Genomic DNA, 22,712 nt, shown 5'->3' with positions numbered 1-22,712 from the left:
TGTCTTCTACACCTGAGATTCTCTCTTCCATCTCTTGTATCTGTCGGTGATGCATGTGTCTGTATTTCCTGTCCACTTCCCTAGGTTTTCCATCTCTAGGATTGCCTCAGATTATGTTTTCTCTATTGCTTCAATTTTCATTTTTAGGTTTTGAACAGGTTTGTTCATTTCCTTCTCCCATTTGATTGTATTTTCCTGTAGTTCTTTAAGGAAATTATTCAGTTCAGTCACCTGTTTAATTGTATTTTCTGGTTTTTCTTTGAGATTTATTTTCCTTTTTCAAGGCCTCTATCATTTTCACAACCTCAGATTTAAGATCGTTTTCTTGTGCTTTAGGTGTGATAGAGTCTCCTGGGCTCCTCTGGTAGAGTAGTTTGTTTCTGGTGGTGTAATATGGCCCTGGGTTTTGTTGCTTGTGTTATTATGCTGACCACTAGCCATTTGGTTGTCTTTAGTGTTAGCAAACCTGGTGGTGTCTGATGGTAGTTGGCCTCTAGGATTGTAGGATTAGCTTGTGGTCCCAAATGATAAGTAGCCATTCTTAGGCTTTTCTGGGTGAAAGCAGATCTCCAGGGATGCAGGGAGAACTGGTAATCTGTCATGGCTGCCAGCCTCTGCCAATTCAGGTGGGGATGGGGACCAGGATGTGGATGCTGTTTGCCCCTGATGGATGTTGGCCTCTGCTACTTCTGGATGTTTACTGTGTTTCCTGGTGGCTGCTGATCCCAGTTGGTTACCTGTCTCCAAGTATGCAGGTGGAGATGTGTCCCAGGAAATGGAACAGGCCCAGAAGATGGTGCTTGGAATACACTGCTGTTTCCTGTGGTTACTGGCCCCAGGAAATGGGGTGAGCCTGATAGGTGGCACGTTGGGGAGGGTTGGGCACAAATGGCCTGAGGCAGACCACACCTGCAGGCCTCTGCAGCTGGTCTCTAGAAGGTCAGTGGCTGGAGGAAGGGTATTCCCCGCTATTCCCTGTAAGTTGGCGATCTGGGAAGTGAATCAGGCCCAGAAGAAGGTGCTTGGAGCCCTCTGCTCTTCTCCAGTGGTTTCTGGTCCCTGGAAATGGAGTAGACCCATGGGTGGAACTTGGAGCACTCTAAGGAAGGATAGTCATGGATGGCCCTAGGCAGACCATGTGCAGGTCTCTACAGTTGGGCGCTAGTAGGCCAGGATCTGCTATTCCCTGGTTGTTGCTGGTCAAGGAAATGGGGCAAGCCCAGAAGATGGTGCTTGGAGCACGCTGTTGTTCCCAGGTGGTTCCAACCAGACTTTCAAAGACTTCTCAAACTATTCCACAAAATAGAAACAGAAACAATGTCAAACTCATTCTATGAGGCCACAGTCACCCTGATACCTAAACCACTAAACCATATAAAGACTCAACAAAGAAAGAATTTCAGGCCAATATTCCTTATGAACATTAATGCAAAAATACTCAATTAAGATACTCTCAAATGGAATCCAAGAACACATTAAAAACACCATCCACCATGATCAAGTAGGCTTCATCCTAGGGATGGTTCAGTATATGAAAATCTATCATTGTAATCCACCATATAAATAAACCAAAGAAAAAACACATGATTTCTTCATTAGATTCTGAAAAAGCCTTTGACAAAATCCAACACCCCTTCATGTTAAAAGTCTTGGAGAGATCAAGGATATAAGGCACATATCTAAATATGATAAAGGCAATATGTAGCAAGCTAATAACCAACATCTAATTAAATGGAGAGAAACTAAAACAATTCCACTAAAATCAGGGACAAGAAAAAGCTGCTGGCTCTCTCCATATCTATGTAACATATCTGTAACAATGAGACAACTAAAGGAGATCAAGGGGATACAAATTGAAAAGGAGTAATCAAAGTATTGCTATTCAAAAATCATTTGATAGTATACATAAGTGCCCTCCAAATTCTACCAGAGAATTCCTACAGCTGATAAACCTTCAGCAAAGTGGCTGGAAACAAAATTAACTGAAAAAATAAATAGTAGCCTGGATTTTTACAAATGATATCATGCCTACTGAGAATCCTGTTTTGGCCCGTGGCTGTAATGGTTGTCTGACTTTTAAGATATTAGCTATGGGCCAAAGAGATGGCTGAGTAGATAAAGGCACACGCTGCCAACCATAACATCCTGACCTCAGACCCTGAGATCCACATGATAGGAGAGAATTACTGTAAGCTGAAGTGACTCTTCCTGCCATGTATGTATCATGGCACACATAGGCACACACTGAGATACACACAAAATAATGTGCAATAAAAGCTTAGTATACCATTTCAATGAGTATGTGTGTGTAAATGCACACATATGCAGTCATGTGATATTTCCCTTCAAGGGCTCTGTCCTTGAGTGAGAAAGGGCTTCTCCAGGACCAACCCCAGGCACTTGTCATCCTGTGCTAGGACCTTTCATTTTGCTCAGGCTGTGCACATTGTCTTCTTTAGTTGTCCTTCCTTCTGCCAGGCCCAGTCTGTACTGCATCCTCTCAGAGTGCAGGCCTTCCTGGAGTTTATATTTGATTCCCAGCAAAGCACTGAACTTTTAAAGTAAGAATTTCTGTATGTTGGTGCCTCTATCAATAATTTTGTCACAGGGTCTGAAATCTCTGCATTTCTGTGGTGCTTTGTAGCCCATGGTGCTGAATAAAGACTCCTTACTGGCAGAGGGGTCTAGGGCCTGTTCATTTTGAGTTGGTTAAAGATGCTCCTGCATAGGCCAGAGGGTGTGGTTGAATTTTCAGAAGTGGAGACCTTTTCTTCCTTCAGCTGAGCACAGGCAGGTAGTGGAGCCTGGTGAGGTTTCTCTTAAGCTGTTTGAGGGCTACTGTGGTTGTGCCTGACACACCTGGAAGAGGAACAACAGACTTGCCTCCACCAGATTTGGCCTGTGGGGCATTTTCCTGGTTGCTAGTTGATGGAGGAAGGCACAGGCCACTGAGGGCAGCACAACCACTGAGCAGGTGGCTGTGAGTTGTGCTGCACAGCAGGTTTAGAGAGCCAAGGGAAGCAAGCCAGAAAGCATTGCTGCTCCTTCCTTCCCTGTTTCCCCTGGATGATGACTAACCGGTTAGCCAAATAAACCCTTTCCTCCGGTGAGTTACATTGGGCCATGCTGTTCATCACACCGGCAGAGAAACCAAACTGGAAAACTTTTTAGATGACTATTGAGAGTATTTCAGACTATTCAGTTGCAAGCAAACTGCCCCAACTTGTACTTCCTCACAGGCTGCTGCTTGCTCTCACCACTCAGATTTACTAAAAAGTAGAAAACAGAAACTAGAAACTTGCAGTGGCACATCTTGGAATGCAGGCCATGGCCCAAGAGACACCGTCATCCAGTGGCTCAGTCCTCACTGGTGAGTTACTAGGGTGATGGCCAAGAGGAAGGTGCTACATTCTCCCCCCCCCCCCAGGGAGACTGCAGAGCAGTGCTGAGGGCAGAGCTGGGATTACAGCATCTGGGGACCTCAGGAACCTGAAATCGCTGGGCTGGCTGGATCCACCCTCTTGGGTCCTTGCTTCACAGGACTGGGAGTTTTGTGCTTTAAAGTTAATAATGAAGACAAGCTGTTGGGAAGGGAGGGTAGACTTTATTGTGGATGCTGGCAACTGGGAAAGGAGGCCCTATCCTTTGGGGCAATTAGAGAATACTGAGGACCAAGTTGGGGGAAGAGAGGTTGGTTACAAGTTTCATAGAAGCTTGGGTTGTGTAGGCTCATGTTTCAAGGTCACTCATGGTGACAAACTCCTTGAGATAATTTTATCTTAAGGACATGGAGATCCAGGTTTTTGTCAGTTTTTTGCTCCATAGGTTTCTGGAATCATGTTAGCAAAACATGAACTCTAGAATACAAAGTCCTCTTTGGGAATGGAAACAGAAATAATAGAGGAATGAAGCAATAAAACAAAATAAAACTGTACTAGCTTGTGATGCCAAGCTAGTACAGTGCCCCCAATCCTGTCTTTCCAGTAGAAATCTGACCATAAGGTTAAAGCAGGAAAAGACAGACGCAGTAGGAAGGCACTGCCGCCAAACCTTTTCAGCCCTTCAATCACCAGTGTCTGCAGTGATCTCTGCCCACATGAAGGCGCTAGTTTCAGCACAGCAGCTTCCATCCCGACACTTAACCCAAGTAACCTTTATCCTGACTCACTTGGGAGAGATGTCTGCATCCAAACTTGTGGGTGACTAGTGATCTAGTCTAGTCTGTTACCCTACCTTCCAACTAGTTCGTTTTTGAGATTTATTTTGTATATGACAACTTGCCTACATAAATGTCTATGTCCCCCATGTGTACTTGATGCCTGTGTTGTTTAGAAGAACATGTAGGATTCCTTCTGGAACTAGAGTTAGAAATGGTTATAGATCACCGTGTAGCTGCTAGGAACCGTGCCTGGGTTCTTTGCAGGACCAACCAGAGCTCTTGTCTACTGAGCAATAGTTCTAGTTCCTGGTATGTGTGTGTGTGTGTGTGTGTGTGTGTGTGTGAGTGTGTGTACATGTGTATGTATGTGTTCATATGCCGAGTATATGGAGATCCTGGAACTGGAATCATTTGTAAGCCTTCCCAACATGAGTGCTGGGAAAACAATGTGGGTTCTCCAGAATGATAGCAAGCACTCTGTCTGCCTAGCCCCATCTTATATTTTAAAGTCAAGGGTCAGCATGGATAGAAAATGTGAAAAATTGTTCCAGGAAGAGAGGATGGCACAAATTAGGATACCAGTCACCAAAACACATGGCCACCATGAGCCATCTGGTTAGCTAATCCATGTGTGTAGTGCAGGGTGAGCAGCAGAAGGCATAAAGCTCTAGCCCTCCTCCTGGGCTCTGTATTAGCAAAACCACATGGGCTGTCCTCAAGAGAACTAGTGTTCTGATTTTGTCCATTTAAAAGTGGGCCTGAGAGATGACTCTTCAGGGAAGAGCACTGGCTGATCTTGTGGAGAACCCAGGTTGGCTCCCCAGGACCCACATGATGGCTCACAGCCATCTGTTACTACAGTTCCAAGGGATCCTGTGCCCTCTCCTGGCCTCCATAGGCACCAGACACTCCCCTGGTGCCCACATACTCATGGGCAAAAGACTCATACATACAACTGTTTTATAAAAATATAAGTATAATATTAATAGGAGGTCACTTGAGCAAAATAGGTACAGAATAAAAAATAACCATGTGTAAACATTATAACAAATTATATGTTCACTATGTACTTAAAAATAAATTCCACATTAATATTATAAAAACAAGAGTTATCTAGTTTTCTAAATACATCCCTCTTACCTAAGAGTAGAAATCATGAAGTAATTTTACTGTCACACAGAACAGATAGACTTTTGAAATACTTGGTATATATGTGTATGGTGTGTATGCACGTGTGTGCACTGGTGTGTGTGCAGAGGCCAGAGGAGGATGCCTGGTGTCCTGCTCTTACCAAACTTTGGCTAACAAAGTGATAACATTCTGAACACATAACAAGCTCTTATAAATCAGTAAGACCAATAATTCAATAGAAAAATTGAGCTGAGATATTGCTGCTAGGGGAGAAATGCAAGCACTACTGTGTCATCCAATGAAGTAAAAAATGTGGAGTGTGACCCACTTGTGCCTGTATTGTCTGTTCTTTGACATCTTCATCTAGCCATCTGCCCAAGTGGTTCCATGAACCATCAAACAGGTATGAGGCCCTGTCTCGTTTTCTCCAAAGTGTCCTCACTATCTGTGCTCATGGAGTGTTCCTAATAATTGCTTTTTCAAATTCTTTAACCTTGGGATTTGGGTTGAAATTACATTAAGCCTAATACTTCTATGGGGGGAGTTGTGTAGAATTAACATATTTGGTCCAGACATGAGACGTTCTGCTACATCTATTGGGATCTTCATCACGCTCCTCCCTTGCTGACAGTCTTTTGCCTTGGTTTCGCAAATCTTCCTTTGGTCTGTTCTCCATCTGGACTGGTTTACTATCTCCAGATTGAGCTGAACATATACCCCTGTGTGTGGTCAACCGCTGAAGTATGGTAAAACTAACAGGGGCCACACCCTAAAGGAAATCTAACACTCGCTCCCCTACAAACCATCAACTGACAAGATCTCCTCAATTGGGGTAGATGCTACTGAGTCCTGCTTCTCCACATTCTATCCCACCATGACAACTAGAATTTTTAAAAATTTATTAATTTTTTTAATTAATTACAGTTTATTTATTCACTTTGTATCCCAATTGTAGCCCCCTCCCTCATCCCTTCCCAATTCCACTCTCCCTCCCTCTTCTACCCATGCCCTTCCCCCAGTCCACTGATAGGGGAGGTCCTCCTCCCCTTCCATCTGATCCTAGTCTATCAGGTCTCATCAGGAGTGGCTGCATTGTCTTCCTCTGTGGCCTGGTAAGGCTGCCCCTCCTGATCCAAGAGCAGGCCAATGAGTTCATGTCAGAGACAGTCCCTGTTCCCATTACTAGGGAACCTACTTGGACACTGAGCTGCATCTATGCAGGGTTTCTAGGTTATCTCCATGAATGGTCCTTGTTTGGAGTATCAGTCTCAGAAAAGACCCCTGGGCCCAGATATTTATTTATTTATTTTGCTCTCCTTGTGGAGCTCCTGTCCACTCCAGGTCTTTCTATCTTTCCCTTCTTTCTTAAGATTCCCTGCATTCTGCCCAAAGTTTGGCTACGAGTCTCAGCTTCTGCTTTGATACCCTGCAGGGTAGGTTCTTTCAGAGTCCCTCTGTGGTAGGCTCTTGTCCTGTTCTCTGTTTTCTCCCTCTTCTGATGTCCATCCTGTTTGTCTTTCTGAATGAGAATTAATCCTCTTACCCAGGGTCGTCCTTCTTGATTAACTTCTTTAGGTGTACAGATTTTAGTATGATTGTCCTATATTACATGCCAACTATAATTTTAACTGGTTTGATTTACATAGGCCTTTTGTAGGCAAGCATGGCTGCAACCATGGCTGCTTTGATTTTATGATTATAGCATTTCTGCCATATCTAGAAGACACTATTTCTACAGATCTTAGAATCTTTCCATCCCCTCTTCCACAATGTTCCCTAAGCCATGGGGAAAGTGGGGCTGATTTTTAATTGTCTCATGGCTGAGCATTCCACAGACAGTTATTCTCTGTACTTTAACCATTTGAGAACTCGATAATAAGACCCTATTGCTAAGGACATCACACTTTTTAGTCACAAGACACACAGAAATTAAGCAATTGCCAGAAAGTTTTTCCCTGTTGGGTACTGGAAGGTGCCATGTAGCCTGTTGGAGAAGAAAAGTAATCAATGTTACACAGCTGTGAACAACCAGTGTAGGAAGATATGTTCATATGTACAGTAGTGACACAAATGTTAGAGGGTTAACCAACTGATTTCTAATTGGATTTAAGGCCATCAAGAGGAAATACATACCTGGCACTACAAATTTTACCAAGTACCCATGGTACGGGAGCTCACCGAACTCCAAGGTAAGCCTACTACTATTTTTTGATACATAGACACTGTATCAAACTTGACTCTAAAGTCTCATCTCTGCCCATAGAGAAGTGCAGCTCTCAGGAGTCATCAGAGAATTGCTTTGTGTATTTTATGCATTTCCGTAGGACTATTAGAAAGTTTTGAGTGACACCACAGTCCACCTTTGTGGCTTGTTCCTTTTCTGTGGATAGCACTGGTCTAGAACACTGAACACTGGCTGTACCACACAAGAAATGCTATTTTCCCCACTTAGATTGCTGATTTGTTGTTTTTGTTTTTTTCCAGGAGTTAAGACTCTATCTTCTTTAAGATTGCAGGAGTTAGCAAGGCCATGAAATGGTTTTCTGTTCCTAACCTTGATGTTATTTATAGGTGTCAGTCAGGTTACAGAAAAGATGGAAAAAAGGACGTGTGCCCTCTGCCCTGAAGGCCATGAGTGGAATGTGATATACTTTGCACCATCAGCAAATATAGCTGCTCATGAAAATTGTTTGGTAAGTCACTTGTAAATATCTTTTAAAATGTATGTGTAGGGCTGCAGAGATTGCTCAGTAGTTAAGAGCATTGGATGTTCTTCCAGAGGACCCAGATTCCATTCCCAACAGCCACATAGTGGCTTACAATATGATACATAAATCATAATGCATCAGTAGGTAGTGTGCCTTTGAGGTGAAAATACTCATTTAGGTCCATCTGTCTATATCTTCTGAGTACTGAGACCAAAATTATGTGCCACCAGATCTAGCTTTCAGATGTTTTAAATTATGTATCATCTCTCCTACATACTTGAGCTTGTATTTCTACAGTCAAGGGCATTCCATCACATAAGTAAAATTTATCTATCAAAATCAGACATTGGCACTGTGTCTACAGTACCACCTACTCCCCAAACTTGAGCTTTCACCTGTTATCCTAACAACACGACAAAGGGTTGAAGCACATGGGTTGCAGGAAGCTTTCATCCCTTAAGCCTTTTCCTTTAAACTGTTGTGTACTTACATTTTTTCCTGTTGTTAAATCTTTTCTGATGGACTTCTAACTGGCCAATGGTTTTAGTAAACTTTATTGATACACATTTCATTAAAAATGCAGCTGACTACAGTGTACAGTTGAGTTGTGAGACATGCTTGCCCCCATGTGATCACTATCACTATTCAGAGAGCTCCCAGGACCCCAGAACATTCCCCCGTGTCTCTTTGCAGTCAGCCTACTCCAAGTCCCTCTACTCCAAGTCCCTCTGGATTGATCTTTTCTCAGAGATCACATGACAGGGCTGCTGCAGCATGGACTCTAGTGTGTGGATTCCAGTGTTACGTGGTGTTTTGGAGATTCTCTGCCGAGTGTGCATTTGTCCCTCTTTGGGTTCTACATCTATGTACTCAGCCAACATATTCAGCAAAAATAAGCCTGTACTGAGTATGCATGCTCACTACCGCTTGTCCATTTTTAATTGAATTGTCTTATTATTTTGTACAGTTGTCCTGTTTCTAGATACAAGCCTTTGATCAAATTTATATGTGGTATTTTTTCCTGTTGTCGGCTTGCCTTTTATTTTTTCCAGTCAGGATCTTATGCTTGGGAGGTACAGACAGGAGGATGCTAGGAGCTTGCTGGCCAGCCAGTTGAGCTGAATTTGTGAGCTCTCCACAAAATAAGGTAGAGGGGCTGGAGAGATGGATTAGTGGTTTAGCTGCTCTTGCAGAGGACCCAGGTTCCGTTCCCAGCTCCCAGAGGTGAGCTTACAACCATTCATAACTCCAGTTCCAGGGATCCAATACCTTCTTCTGACTTCTGCTAGAACCAGTGCACATGTGATAAACATATATGCAATATAGGCAAAACACTCATAGTCATTAACAAAAGTCTCAAAAAAAAAGGCTAAAGAGCAGTAGAGAAAGACAACCAAAGCAAATCTTTGTCCTCTGCATACACACATAAAACACACACACACACACACACATACATACATACATACATACATACACACACACATACACACACTCACAGACAGAAACAATACAATTTAAAAAGATTTTAATGTGCAGTCAGTTTGACCTGTGTGCTGGGAGCTGAATACAGGTTCTCTGGACACTTGACAAGCAGTGTTCATGTGCTGAACCACTAGGCCATCTCTCCATCCCTAAAACTCTGAAGAGTAAAGAAACTGGTCACAGTTAAGGCACACAAGGGGATTCTGGCTAGCTGTGGTCACACCTGCATTTCCAGTGCTCACAGGCTGAGCAAGAGGCCAAGGTCCAGGCAGCTGGGATGGATAGCAAGAGCCTATCTTTAAAAACATCCTAAGTGCAAGGTGTGCAGTGGATGCCTTTAGTCCCAGCACCGGGCAGCACAGACAGCTGGACCTGTGTGAGTGCATCCCAGGCCAGCCAGGCTACAGTGAGACCCTGTCTCAGCAAAAGGGAAGGGTTGCAGTAGATTGTGGAGACATAGTTCTTGAGGTTAAGAAGTGAGGCCAGGAAAGCCATCAGGAAGGGCCTCTGGCCCTTGCTTTGACTTCTCTGCCTGCATGGCTGTAGTCCTCACTAGAGCCTGCTGTACATTCCTAAGCTAGAGAACAGTGGTGTCGCAGCCTTTGTCTGCCTGGGTCCAGAGAGTCCATGGAGATCAGTTACAATGTACAACCCAAGTCTGCAGACTGAGATCACTCACAGAAGTCACAGGACTCGTGTCTGTTCATCTAGCTGCAAAGGGGCCAAGGCTGTGAGCCATCATCCACTCTTTGCACTCCTGCTTCATGTCAGCTCTGTATTTTTCCTCCAACCTGCAGCTGTATTCATCAGGACTGGTGGAATGTGAGGATTATGATCAGCGTAGTACAGGTAGAAACTTTGATGTGGAATCAGTAAAGAAAGAGATCAGGAGAGGAAGAAGATTGGTAAGTTGACATGTTTTTATTACTCATAAATGATGATTCTTGGGAGTCCATTCAGTGGACATTCTGTTTGGAGTAGGGGGTGGGGAGATGGTTCAGCAGTTAAGAATGCTTGCTGCCCTCCCCAAAGACCTGAGTTTGGTCCCCAGCAGTCAAATGGCAACTCACAACTGCTTGTAAGTCCACATCCAGGGCATCTGACATGCTGTCTGCCAGCCACAAGCACCTGTACTTACATACTCACTCACTCAGACACACAGACACAGAAGTAAACATACAAGTAAATCTTTCATTTAAAAAGTCTATTGGTAAAGCAAAGTTAGAGCAACATCCTGGAGAGCTGGAGGAGGACTGTGAGAAACTGCCTCAGCTGAGTACTGTCTATTGTAACCGACTATCCCACACCCCAGGAAAAACAGGCTTGGGATGCTTCTGTCTGAGGGAAAACACTCCCATCAGACAGGCTTTATCAAGTCCTTACTGTCATTTCACCAGAGCAAACACCAACTTGAGCAGCTCAGCAGCACCCTCTAGGTGCTTCCTTCTGCTCTCCTGCCCCAAAGCAGATGGCTGGTCCTCTTGCTGCCACAAAGGTGCAGGCAGCAAGCAGAGCCCAGGGCTCATGCTTCCCATGGAGGAAGATGCCTTCTGAATGTCTACTGTGGCCGCATGTCTTTCTGCACCAGTTGTTGGAGTGTTGTTGCTGATCAGCATCTGCCTTGGAGCTGAGGTCTTAACAGGCCTATCCAGGAAAGAAGGATGACTCAGAGGGTCTCCTGCCAGGTCCACTGGGTGTCTGGGCTTTCTTTGTAAAGGACCATTTAGTACACAGGATGGGTGTGTCATGGCTGACCTCACCCACAGTGTCAATGACTAGAGATACACTGCTATGTTCTCTTTGTGAAGGTCAGGGTGTGTACCTGCAGGCTTATGTAAAATGTCCTTCTAATTAGAAAGTGGCAGGTCAGCCTCTGAAACATTATTTTTATCATTCTGTGCTAATTGGATTTTGGGAGTTTGTGGATAGAATTAAGAAAAGCTACCATGAGAGTCTAGAAAAGTGGTTCTCAACATGTGTTTCGTGACCAAAAACAAAAACAAAACACATTTCCAATGGTCTTAGGAACTACTACCATAAATTTATTTTCATTGCTCCTTCATAACTGTAATTTGCCACTGAGCTGATTCTCATATTGTAAGGCTATCTGAGATATGTTTTCCAGTGGTCACAACCCACAAATTGAGATCCTCTGCTGGATAGTTTCTCTATATGCACAAAGTCCAGTGCAGAATGATGACAGTTAAGTAAGTAGAATATTGAGAAAGAGGTTTTTATACTTCCAAGTATTCATAGACTTTCCTTTTGGGAAGGAATGTATTGGAAGTGCAAGATAAAAGAGAAAGGAAGGCAAAAGGCATGTGAGGTAAGGGCTACCCTCTCACTGACAAGTGCTTCTGGAATCTCTGTGTCTGGACAAATGTTCGGCACATACCACATGGAAAGAGAAGCCAGTGCCCAGGCAGTAACAGATCAGCTGTGTATGTGTTCTGGGAGGGATCAGCCCTGTCCTCACACAAAGTCTCCTCCTGGAGCAGGGCCTTTGAACACTTTCAAAGTGTGGAGAAGAAAGGTAAGGAATTTCCCAAGGGAACTATCTTAGTTATATTTGCCATTGCTGTGGTGAAACACCAGGCTAAAGCAAGTTGGGGAGGAAAGGGTTTATCTGGCTTACAGTTCCACCTCATAGTCCATCATGAGTAAAGTCAGGACAGGAATCCCTGGAAGCAGGAGCTGATGCAGAGGCCATGAAGGAGTGCTGCTTACTGGCTTGCTCCCTGTGGCTTGCTCAGTCTGTTTTCTTATAGAACCCAGGACCACCAGCCCAGGCTGGCTCCACCTTCAAGAGGCTGGGCCCTCTTTCACTGATCACTGATTAAGAAAATGCCCTACAGGCTTACCCACAGCCTGGTCTTCCAGGGGCATTTCCTTAGTTGTGGTCCTCTCATCTTTGAAGACTAACCCTCATTGCAGCACTGTCAGCTGGTGTACCGTGAGGTAGCAGGATCATGTTTTTCCTGCACTTGCAGCTGCATTGCTCCTCCACAGTTAAATAACCACACTTGCATGCTTTGGTTTAGTCTTCTATATATGTCTTAATCTTCTTTTACACCTACATTTGACATTTCCTTGTGTGTGTCCTTACGTATTGTCATGGTATCCTTACCTGAGATTCCCTGAGTGCTGTCTCTTGCTTTATAGAATGGCCTCATTGTGCTTGTACCTCATTCATCCAGAGGATGGTGTTAGTCATCCTTGGTCCATGGCTTGGCTTGCCCCTCATCACAGCATGAAACTCTAGTACTGCTCAAAAGGCTTCCTGGAGCCACACAACCCTAACCACGTCTACACCACCTTTATATAAAACCAGACAGGGAAATAAAACAACACAACCCTAACCACGTCTACACCACCTCTATATAAATCCAGATAGGGAAATAAAACAACACAGTACCTGACCATGTCCACACCACCTCTATATAAATCCAGATAGGGAAATAAAACAACACAACCCTAACCACGTCTACACCACCTTTATATAAAACCAGATAGGGAAATAAAACAATACAACCCTAACCACGTCTACACCACCTTTATATAAAACCAGATAGGGAAATAAAACAACACAGTACCTGACCATGTCCACACCACCTCTATATAAAACCAGGTATGAAAATAAAAACAAGGGACAAACAAAAATATTGTGTTGTTCAGTTGTGTTTTCACTGTTTAGTTTTTACAAATTCCGAACAGGTCCCTTTGGTTTCATATTCTTCTCAGCAGCAGCTCTGCAGAGCAGGTACCACCATCTCAGACAGGACTGTCTAAGAGGAAGAAGTCACAGCAAGTGCCAGCTGAGGCCACACATCTCTTAGCGGCATAATAAAGAGCTGCTCAGCCCCAGGCTCAAAGTCCCCCAACCAACTCCCTGCCTAGAGACAAAGAAGCCTGCCAGCTGTGCATTTAAGAAATCTTTATTTAAAGGGAAAGACTATTTTTGGAAACATCTACATGTTTTTGTATTTATGTAGAACATGACTCAACTGTGTGTGGCAGGTCTTCTGTTCCAGCTGGCTACAGTTTTCCTCAAACTTCCTCATGAGTTATCCAATCTAAGTCACATTTAGTGTGGGCATGGAGGCTGGGACACACCAGTGATAGCCAGGACAAAAATGCAGGGTTGGTGGCTTAAATAACATTTAATGACATCCTTACCTTTTAGCAAAGAAACAGGTACTTAGTCAGTGTGATCTATTCTTCTGTAGAAATGCTCACTTTGTAAAAACAGAGGAGCCACCGTGGGATGTGATGAAGCATCCTGTGCCAAGAAATACCACTTACTCTGTGGCAAGGAGGACAAGGCAGTTCTGCAAGTTGATGGAGCTCACGGAACCTACAAGTAATCAAATAGCTTTAAACTACATGGTGGAGGGGGCTGGGTAAGGAATGGTTAGATTGTGACACACTTCTCAAGCTTAGTTTATGCGAATGGTTTTCACTGGAGAACAGTTCTTATGGGACACCCATCAGGAACTCAGCTTCACAGCATGTCTGCCCTTGACAGGAAGAAGAACTACACGAGCTCTTGTTTGACTTTCTAAACTTTCTCTGTACTCTCTTCTTCCTGGGAGAGCCTCCTTCCTAATGGCAGCATGCATGTCCTACGTGCGCCAGTAGCCAGTTCAAGCCTGTTCTCTTCTGGGACAGGAAGAGACTTTCCTTCATTTACACATCCACAGTGTCATGGGTCTATACTCCCACCTAGTGAGCCTGAGCTCTCTGCTTCCTGGACCCAGATGTGGAACTCAGGATGTCAGACCTGATGGCAAGCACCTTTACCTGCTGACTCATCTCTTCAGCCCCCAGCTTGTTACTGTTTTTAAATTTCCTTTCAGTTTTGCACACACTGTTTATATTTGAATTGCTGAGAATTATAGAAGACATTAACTCTTACTCACTTTCACAAAGAGCTCACTTTACTTTTATAGTAGCCTTTAAACATATAATCAATTAAAGGAGACTTAATTCCCTGCTGTGTCTACCTTTTGTTTTTGAGACAGTGTATCACTTAGTGGACCAGGCTGGCCTTGAATCTCTAGAGATAACTTAAAATTAAAAAAAAAATCTATATTGACCATACTGAAAATAATAAACTCAATTTAAAAATTTTAATTGTTTCAGCAAGGAACCGATGGACATCTCTGCAGGTTAAATTTTAATTTAAACACTGAGGTGCATAAGATACCTGAGACTCCTCACAAAGGATAAAGGATGCAGAGAGAATGAACCTGACAAGTTATCACACAGTGGGTCACAGATGCAGAAAGGCCACTCTGGATTCTGGCACATGGAAAGGGCTGAAGCAGGAAGGGGCTTTGCCTTGACTTGAAAATTACTGACATTGGGGATGGGGAGGACACTGGGATCAGGGTCTAAGAGATTCTAATATTTTAAATACTTTTTACATGTTTCAGAAACTTATAGTCAAATCTGATAGTATATGCCTAAAATCAAAGCACTGGAGACGTGAGGGGCAAAGCTCCAAGTCAGTCTTGGAATAAAATCTGAGACCAAATGAAAGGTGCTCAGAGGTCCCACCCAGATTTAGAGGAGGCGACTTTGCTGCTGGGAAGGACATGGTAGGAAAGTGGAGGACACAGGCCCATAAGGCACTAAGACAAAGGCAAGCCTGGGGGCAGAGAAGTCCCTTACAGCCTCTCCACTTTATTTCTCTAGCCATATTACCATTCTGTTTTTTTACAAAATTAATTTGTTTATTTACATTGCAGCAGAAACTTCCCTTCCCTCTTTTCTTCCCAGTTCTTCCCTATCCCCCTTATCTCCCCTCCCCTTTTCTCCTCCTTTTCTTCTCAGAGAAGGGGAGACCTCCCATGGGTTTCAACCAGCCTGCCTTGGCATGTCAAGTAGGACTGGGCACATCTTCTTTTGAGGCTAGACAAGGCATCCCAGTTATGGGAAAGGGATCCAAGGGCAGACAACAGAGTCAGGGACAGCTCCTGTGCCTGCTATTGGAGGTCCCAGATGAGAACCAAGTTGTATATCTGTTAGATATCTGTAGAGGCCTAGATCTGTCCCCTGGCTGCTCTCTGGAGCCCCTGTAAGTCCAGGTTAGTTGCCTTTGTAGGTTTTCTTGCCATTTCCTTGACCTCTCTGGGTGCTTCAGTCCCCGCCCCCCTTTCCTCCATAAGATTCCCCATGCTATGTCAAATGTTTGGTTGTGGGTTTCTGCACTTATTTTCATGAGCTTCTGGGTAAAGCCACTCAGGTGACAGTTATGCTAGCCTCCTGTCCGCAAGTATAACATATTGTTAATAGATTCAGTGCTGGGATCTCTCTCATGGCATGCAACTCAACCTGGGTCAATCACTGGTTAGCTAGGTTGAAGGTTTTGTGTGTGGGTTGGTGTTTCCCTCCCTCCACTGGAAGTCCTGCCTGGCCATTTAAGTTTCCATATCCATTGCTGCTAGGAGTCTTAGCAAAGGTCACAACCATAGACTTTGGAAGCCTCCTCTGTTCTAAAGATGTCCTTCCACTGATTCAGTTCTCTCTCCCTCCCTCCTCTACCCTTTCCCCACACCTGATACCCACCTCAGTTCCCCTCCCCAACCTCTTCTCCCATCCCATTTTCCTTCCTCCATCTACTTCATATGTCTAGTTTATTTCCCCTTCTGAGGGAGAGTCAAGCCTTCCCTTGGGCTCTCCTTGGCTTCTTTGGGTCTGTGGATTATAGGATGGCTATCCTATACTTTATGGCTAATATCCACTTATAAGTAAGGATATACTATATGTGTTTTTTCTAGTTCTGGTCTATCTCACTCAGGATGATATTTGGTAGTTTCATACATTTGCATTCAAATTTCATAATGTCCTTGTTTTGATAGCTGGGTAATATTCCATTGTGTAGTACATTTTCTTTATCCACTCATCAGTTGAGGGACATCTAGGTTGTTTCCAGTTTCTGGCTATTACAATTAAGCAGTTATGTGAATATAGTTGAACAAGTCTCTTTGTGGTATATTGGAGCATCTTTTGGGTATATGCCCAGGAGCGGTATATCTAGGTCTTGAGGTAGAACTATTCTCAATTTTCTGAGAAACTACCAGACTTACTTCCAAAATGGTGGAGAGAAACTTAAAAGCAATTCTACTAAAATCAGGGACAAGACAAGGCTGCTCATTCTCTTCATCTCTATTCAAAGTAGTACTTGAAATTCTATCTATCCTCTCTTTGGAGACAGTCACCAGATAAAGTTCTAGTGAAGGCATGTTCTGATCTTGAAAAATCATTCTGCAAATTAATACATTTGTGTCTGTGTTATGTTTGAAGATCAGCAAAACTGTGGGTAGTCACGTTGAAGCTTGAAAATCTTAGACATTAGTTCTTTAGATGAGCCTCATCGCAGCAGAGGAACTGGAACTACTCAAGACATTTACTCAGCATTCGTGTCTTCAGAGAACAGAGTCCCAAAGATAATGGCCAGGCTCACCCACACTGGATGTGGGTTAATACTTTTACACAGACTTAAACACATTTCTTTTACAAAATAAAGACTTTAGCCAGTGTAGTGGCATGCACCTTTAATCCCAGCACTGGGGAGGCAGAGGCAGGTGGATCTCTACAATTAAAAGATTCAGTGATTCTTTGAAATTCTGTATTTCCAGGTTATTTTGTGAACAGCATGCTCCAGAACCAGAAGAGCCCACTCAAAGTGGTAAGTTTCCAAAGTGGGTTTAAAGAAAGTTAATTATTTAGATAAAACAAGAAATGATGCATTTCTTTTTCAGTTGTGATTTCTTCTGTGCACCTGTTTATGTGGATACTGTATGTTACAGATGGTCATGAGCCACCATGTGGTGCTTGGAACCAAACCTGGTTCTCCTGGAAGAGCAGCAAGTGCTCTTAACCACTGAGCCTTCCCTAGCCATAGTCAATAGTTTTTAACTCATAGGAAAGTACCATTTGCAGTTGCTTCTCATCACTGTATGCTGACAGGGAATGATGATAATGTGTGCATATGTATATGTACACACACACACGAACACGCACACAGTTCAAGGCTAGCCTGAGGTACACAGTGAGATCCTGTCTCAAAACAAAATTATTCTCTATAAAACTTTGTTGCACTTCATTAACTGTACTATTAAGTACAATTGTAAGAAAAATCACTGAGTCAAAGAATATAAATGATAAATCTCTGGAGAGACAAGCGCTGGCTAATCTTCTGAAAAGCCTCCTCTAGACCAGGAGAAGAGGACTGCCCAAATCTCTGCAGATCTGTTTGCCTAAGGCCAGAACCCAGTGGTGTGCTACGACTCATGGTGACAGGTGACTTTTGTTCTATAAGGGGAATATCCTTACAACACAGTATCTGTGTACAATGAAGGGCTGTTACCTCAAGCATTTGAAAGTGATTTTGTAAAATGTTTCAATTTTTGTACGATTTGCTACTTGTCCTACAGAAAAATGAGACAAGCTTGCTCAGGCATCAACTGGTAAAGTATAAAGTGATCACCACATGATGTGAATAGCTGTTCATTTCCTCCTAAATATGCACCCTTTCTTCTTAGTTGCAGTTGTCAGAGTTCCTTTTCTAAAGAAATGCAAGGAAGCAGGACTTCTTAACGAATTATTTGAAGGAATACTAGGAAAAATAGATTCAATTCATGGAAGACTCATTGATGAGAGAGCTTCAGAATCAGGTACTGAACTGGCTAAATGTAAACGAATACCAGAGCACACCACCTTCCCACGCTTCCCTCCCTTCCTTACCCTGTTCTTTCAGAACACTCCTTGTGGGCTGGACAGACAGCGCAGTGGTCAAGAGCACTTGTGACTCTTGCAGAGGACCCAAGGTCAGGTCCCAACATCTGCACAGTGGCTCCCAACTGTAGCTCCAGTTTGTGGGGAGCCCAACACCCTCTTCTCTCCTCTGCATTTTCTAGGCAATCACATGGTACAGTGTGTAAATGCAGGCAAACATTCATACACAAAATAATGAATAAATCTTAAAAAATTAAAGTCAGTAAATGAACAAGGTATAAAAACCACAGATTCTTTATGTAGTGGCTAAAATGCACTGAGGCCTAGAGGGTTGTTTCCCAGAGGTGCACGCAGATGGATGGGACATCACTGAGACTGTGTTGTGCTAGTTTGCCTGGTTTTGTTGCTGCTGCAGAGGCTATTTTAAGATATACCTTTATTATTTTTAAGTGCGTGAGTTTGTGTGTGCGTGTAGCAGGTGGATGTTGGAGTCCAAGTGCCCACAGAGGACAGAACTCTCTGATCTCCTGGAGCTAGAGTTATAGGCAGTTGTAAGCCGTCCAATCTGGGAGCTGGGGACCAGGCCCTAGATTATAATTTTGATGTGCCTCAATTTCTATTCCTTAATAAATCAAGTTGTTTTTTTTTTTTTTCTTTAAAAATTACATCTGCAGGCGAGATAGCTCAGTGGTGAAGAGCACATTCATTCTTGCAGAGTTTGGTTCCCTGTACCTGTGTCTGGCAACTCACAATTGCCTGGACCTAAAGCTCCTGGAGATCTGACACTTATGGACTCTGAGGATACCCAATACATACACACACACACACACACACACACACACACAAAAATAAATAAATAAATAAATAAATCTGTTTTCAAACATTGCACTGTGCACCTGCCACAGCACACACGTGCAGGGCAGAGGACAAGTCATAGGAGTCAGGTCTCCTTCCACCACGTGGGCTCTGGGGATGGACTTAAGTCATCAGGTGGGAGCCATCACGCTACCTGCTGAGCCACCTTGGCAGGCCATGGACTAGTTTATATCACCTCAGTAGCAGCAGTTTCTGTCTGAATGAGCTCCTAGGGAAGAAAAAGGCCCACTTACCTTGTGCAAGTGTGTGGCTCCTGTGCCTTCCTGTAACCTGCAGGAGCTAAAACCTTCATAGTTCCTTGTTAGGGCAATCTGGGCACTTCATACTGTAAGAGACAAAGCAAAATCAGGACTTAAAAGGGTTTTCTCCACAGCAAAACCAAAAGATAAATTACCAGTAAATGTTTCCAAGAGCCCATTTGTTACGTAATTTTATTTACTTGTTTTCTCAAGATGAAGAACTCTGAAATTTGTGGGTACCTCATAAACACCTGGAGGCTCCCTGAAACACAGCTGTTCCCTCCCCAGAAGTTCCAGCTGCACAGAGATACTGAGCTGGTGCTTCCACGGAGTCCCTGCTGGGCCTGTGCATTGAGCTACCTCCTCTGCTGGTGACACCTACATATTGGGGGTTATTTTCTGTTTCTCCCCGTGTGACTTATTCAGTTGCTTCTCCCTCTAGAGTATGAAGAGATTGAGATCTTACTGTTTGACAGTGGATTATTTGAAGACACATTAATGAAATTCCAAGAAGGTAGGTGACTCATTAAATAATGAACAGGGTGGGTTAGACATTTATCATTCACATCAAAATGATAGGTGACAAAACAATGGACATACTTCTAGAAGACAGTTTTTATCAAATGAAGGAAGCCCATTACAAAGACAGTGAGACACAGGAGAAAACATGCAAAAAAAAAACACATCATTGTACACATCTACACACATTGATGATATATAGACAGAGAGGGATGGACAGAGGGACCTCTCTAGAGAAAAATAGAATTATTTGTAGATGCTTGCACTTTGTTTTCCAGGTAGACATACAATTACTTTTGTGTACAAAACAAAACTGATTGACAAGGCAGAAACAACCAAAGTTTTTGACTTTAAAATGGCAGAGTATTTTGACTCATGGAATGACAGGTACAGCCTGGAGCTCAGGAGGCTTCCTGCAGCCACTCCGCCCTAGGCAGCAAGATAAAGCCAGTGGTGGAGTCCTGTGGCTTACCTCCTCTCCCTTAAAGAGCTGTCAAATGCTTTTCCTAAGGTTTGTCTTCAAAGCTCTTATCTTGATACAGTGTGGACTCTTAATTCTAAAATTCCTCATGAAAAAAACAAACCGAAGATAATAAAAAAAGACTTTTTTTTTTTAAAATGGTAGTTTTTAGGCAGGAGTAGACTTTCAAAAAGTGATGTATTTAGCTGGGTAGTATGCTGCACCCCTATTATCCCAATAGTTGAAAGGGTGAGCCAGGAGGATTTCCAGTATAAGCTACACAGTGAAACATTGTCTGAAAAAGGTAAGAAGCATGCATTTATTATGTCACCCTCTCCATAGTAAATACTCTCTAAGTGGGTGAGGGCCAGATTCATACAGGATTGGTGGGAGGGCTCCTTCCCCTCATTGCATAACACACTGCCCTACAATGTTCTTTGCTGCAGATGTGCCTGTCAGTAAAATGACCAGTCAGCAGGTTTTCCCTGTGGAGAAGACATTTTGTCTGTCCTGCCTCAACACACACAGCCTCTCTCATTTTTATTTTCTGTTATTCATTCCTATCTGAACTCTGTAATATTCAGTTTTAAAGTAGAAAAGTTACTTTAAATGGGCATAGTGGCACATGCCTGTAATCCCCGCAATCTGGGAGGCAGAAACAAGTGGATCACTGTGAGTTCGAGGCCAGCCTGGTCTTCAGAGTGAGTTCCAGGACAGCCAAGGCTACATAGAGAAACCCTTTCTTGAAAAACAAAAACCAAACCAAACCTAAACAACAACAAAAGCCAACAGCCTTCAAAAACCTCCCTGTGGTGCTTAGCTCTGCCACTTAGTATGAAAGGTACATGTATGAAACATGTCACACAGCATATGATGTGGTGCACCTCAAGACCCTAACTACGTGAGAGCCAGCCAGAGGCTAACTGCTGACTCAGGACAATTCTGACCTGCTGACTGAGCCTAGCATTGCAGGCTAGCTACAGGTATGCAGTTATTCTGACAGCAGTGAAGTTTAAGATTTAATTGTGATTAATCCCCGCACTCACGGAGGCAGCAGCAGATCACTGTGCGTTCAAGGCCAGCTGGGTCTACAAAGTGTGTCCAGGACAGTCAAGGCTACACAGAGAAACCCTGTCTCAAAAAAACTAAAAACTAACAAAACATCAATTGTGAGGCATTTAAACCTAACTAAAATGACCTTGGTAGGCTTCTACAATAAACCTTTTATACCCAAAGCTGTGATGTAGCAAAAGTCCTTAGAGCTAGAGATATGCTCATATGTCACTGAGACCAGCCACATGCTCTAGTCTCTGAATGAATACTGTGCAACCTTGTTCTACCATAAAGAACCAAGTGATAAATGCCATGTTCCATCCTGAGTGGGAAAAGGCAGCAAAGACGTGGAAGGAGCAGTTTCTGCTCAGACCACTCTGTCTTCTCATTTCAGGCACAATTACTATGGAGTGTCTATTTGAATTGGTCCAGACTAGAGACAGTACATTATTTCTAATCAAATTATTGCATAAACTGAAGCCACTTTTATTTCTTTTAAAGTAATAAGGAGTAAAGCCTATGAACATGAAGAAAGGCAGAGGCACCTGAAGCAGCAGCTTGAGGTACTTGGAGACTTAAAACAAATCTTGTGCTCACTTCAAGAAAATGTAGACCAGGACCACTTGAGTTCTACTTCAAGATCCTTGGAGGACAACCAGTTCAAGTGCCAGGAGTCTGCTGAGATGCAAACAGGCTCAGCAGACAGCCTGTGACACACGCTTAGGACCCCAGTTCTCTCTGACCTGCTACTGCTCATCGGTGCTTCATACCTGATGGGGTGTTTCCTGTCTCCTCTCTTGTCATCTCACTTGTCCTGCTTTTTCCTGCCAGTAAAAATGGTTCCTTTGGTCAACTGCATCAGGCTCCCCATCTTTCTCAAGCAGCGAGGAAGACTTCCCACCTTCCCTACCCACCCCAGTCAAGTGCAGCAACACCAGAGCCTTTGCATGGCCTTCTGGGGAATCTTAGAACCTTCTTCTGCCTCTGCTGCTCCTCCAGTAGGTCTCACAAAGGCCTCCTCTCAGGATGAATAACTCCATCAGAATAGAGCAGAAACGCATTCCTGTGGCTTGCTCACTGTTACCCTGGCTTTCTGCTCACTACCACATTTCTAACTCTTAGCACATCAATATATTCTTGTAAAATACACTGAAAAGAGCAGGCCGTTTACTTAATGCAGCCCCAGCAGTGCTGGGCTGTAGCAATGTAGAATGCAGTGTCCTGCTTTCCCGATTTTGTGATCCCCATCAGAGTCGTTTTAGAGGTATCTTTTTGCCATAGTCCTTACAAAGGCATGTGTCATCTTGAAGACAAACACCAGCACTTAAAACTCAGCTCTTTGA

At 43.5% G+C, this 22,712-nt stretch overlaps 1 protein-coding gene across 1 annotated transcript; it reads left to right on the top strand.

The window, feature by feature from the left end:
* Positions 1–7,869: 7,869 nt before the first annotated feature.
* LOC110544188 (PHD finger protein 11A-like) lies at positions 7,870–22,082 on the top strand. The gene is made up of 7 exons (XM_060391112.1): positions 7,870–7,983; positions 10,278–10,385; positions 13,707–13,840; positions 17,124–17,173; positions 18,030–18,161; positions 19,780–19,851; positions 21,871–22,082. Exons 1-7 carry the CDS (start codon positions 7,885–7,887, stop codon positions 22,080–22,082), a joined length of 807 nt encoding a protein of 268 aa, XP_060247095.1. The 5' UTR covers positions 7,870–7,884.
* Positions 22,083–22,712: the final 630 nt, after the last annotated feature.

This window comes from Meriones unguiculatus, chromosome 9 (assembly GCF_030254825.1).
Source record: "Meriones unguiculatus strain TT.TT164.6M chromosome 9, Bangor_MerUng_6.1, whole genome shotgun sequence".
NCBI classification, from domain to species: domain Eukaryota; kingdom Metazoa; phylum Chordata; class Mammalia; order Rodentia; family Muridae; genus Meriones; species Meriones unguiculatus.
This window is presented reverse-complemented; position numbering and strand designations above follow the sequence as displayed.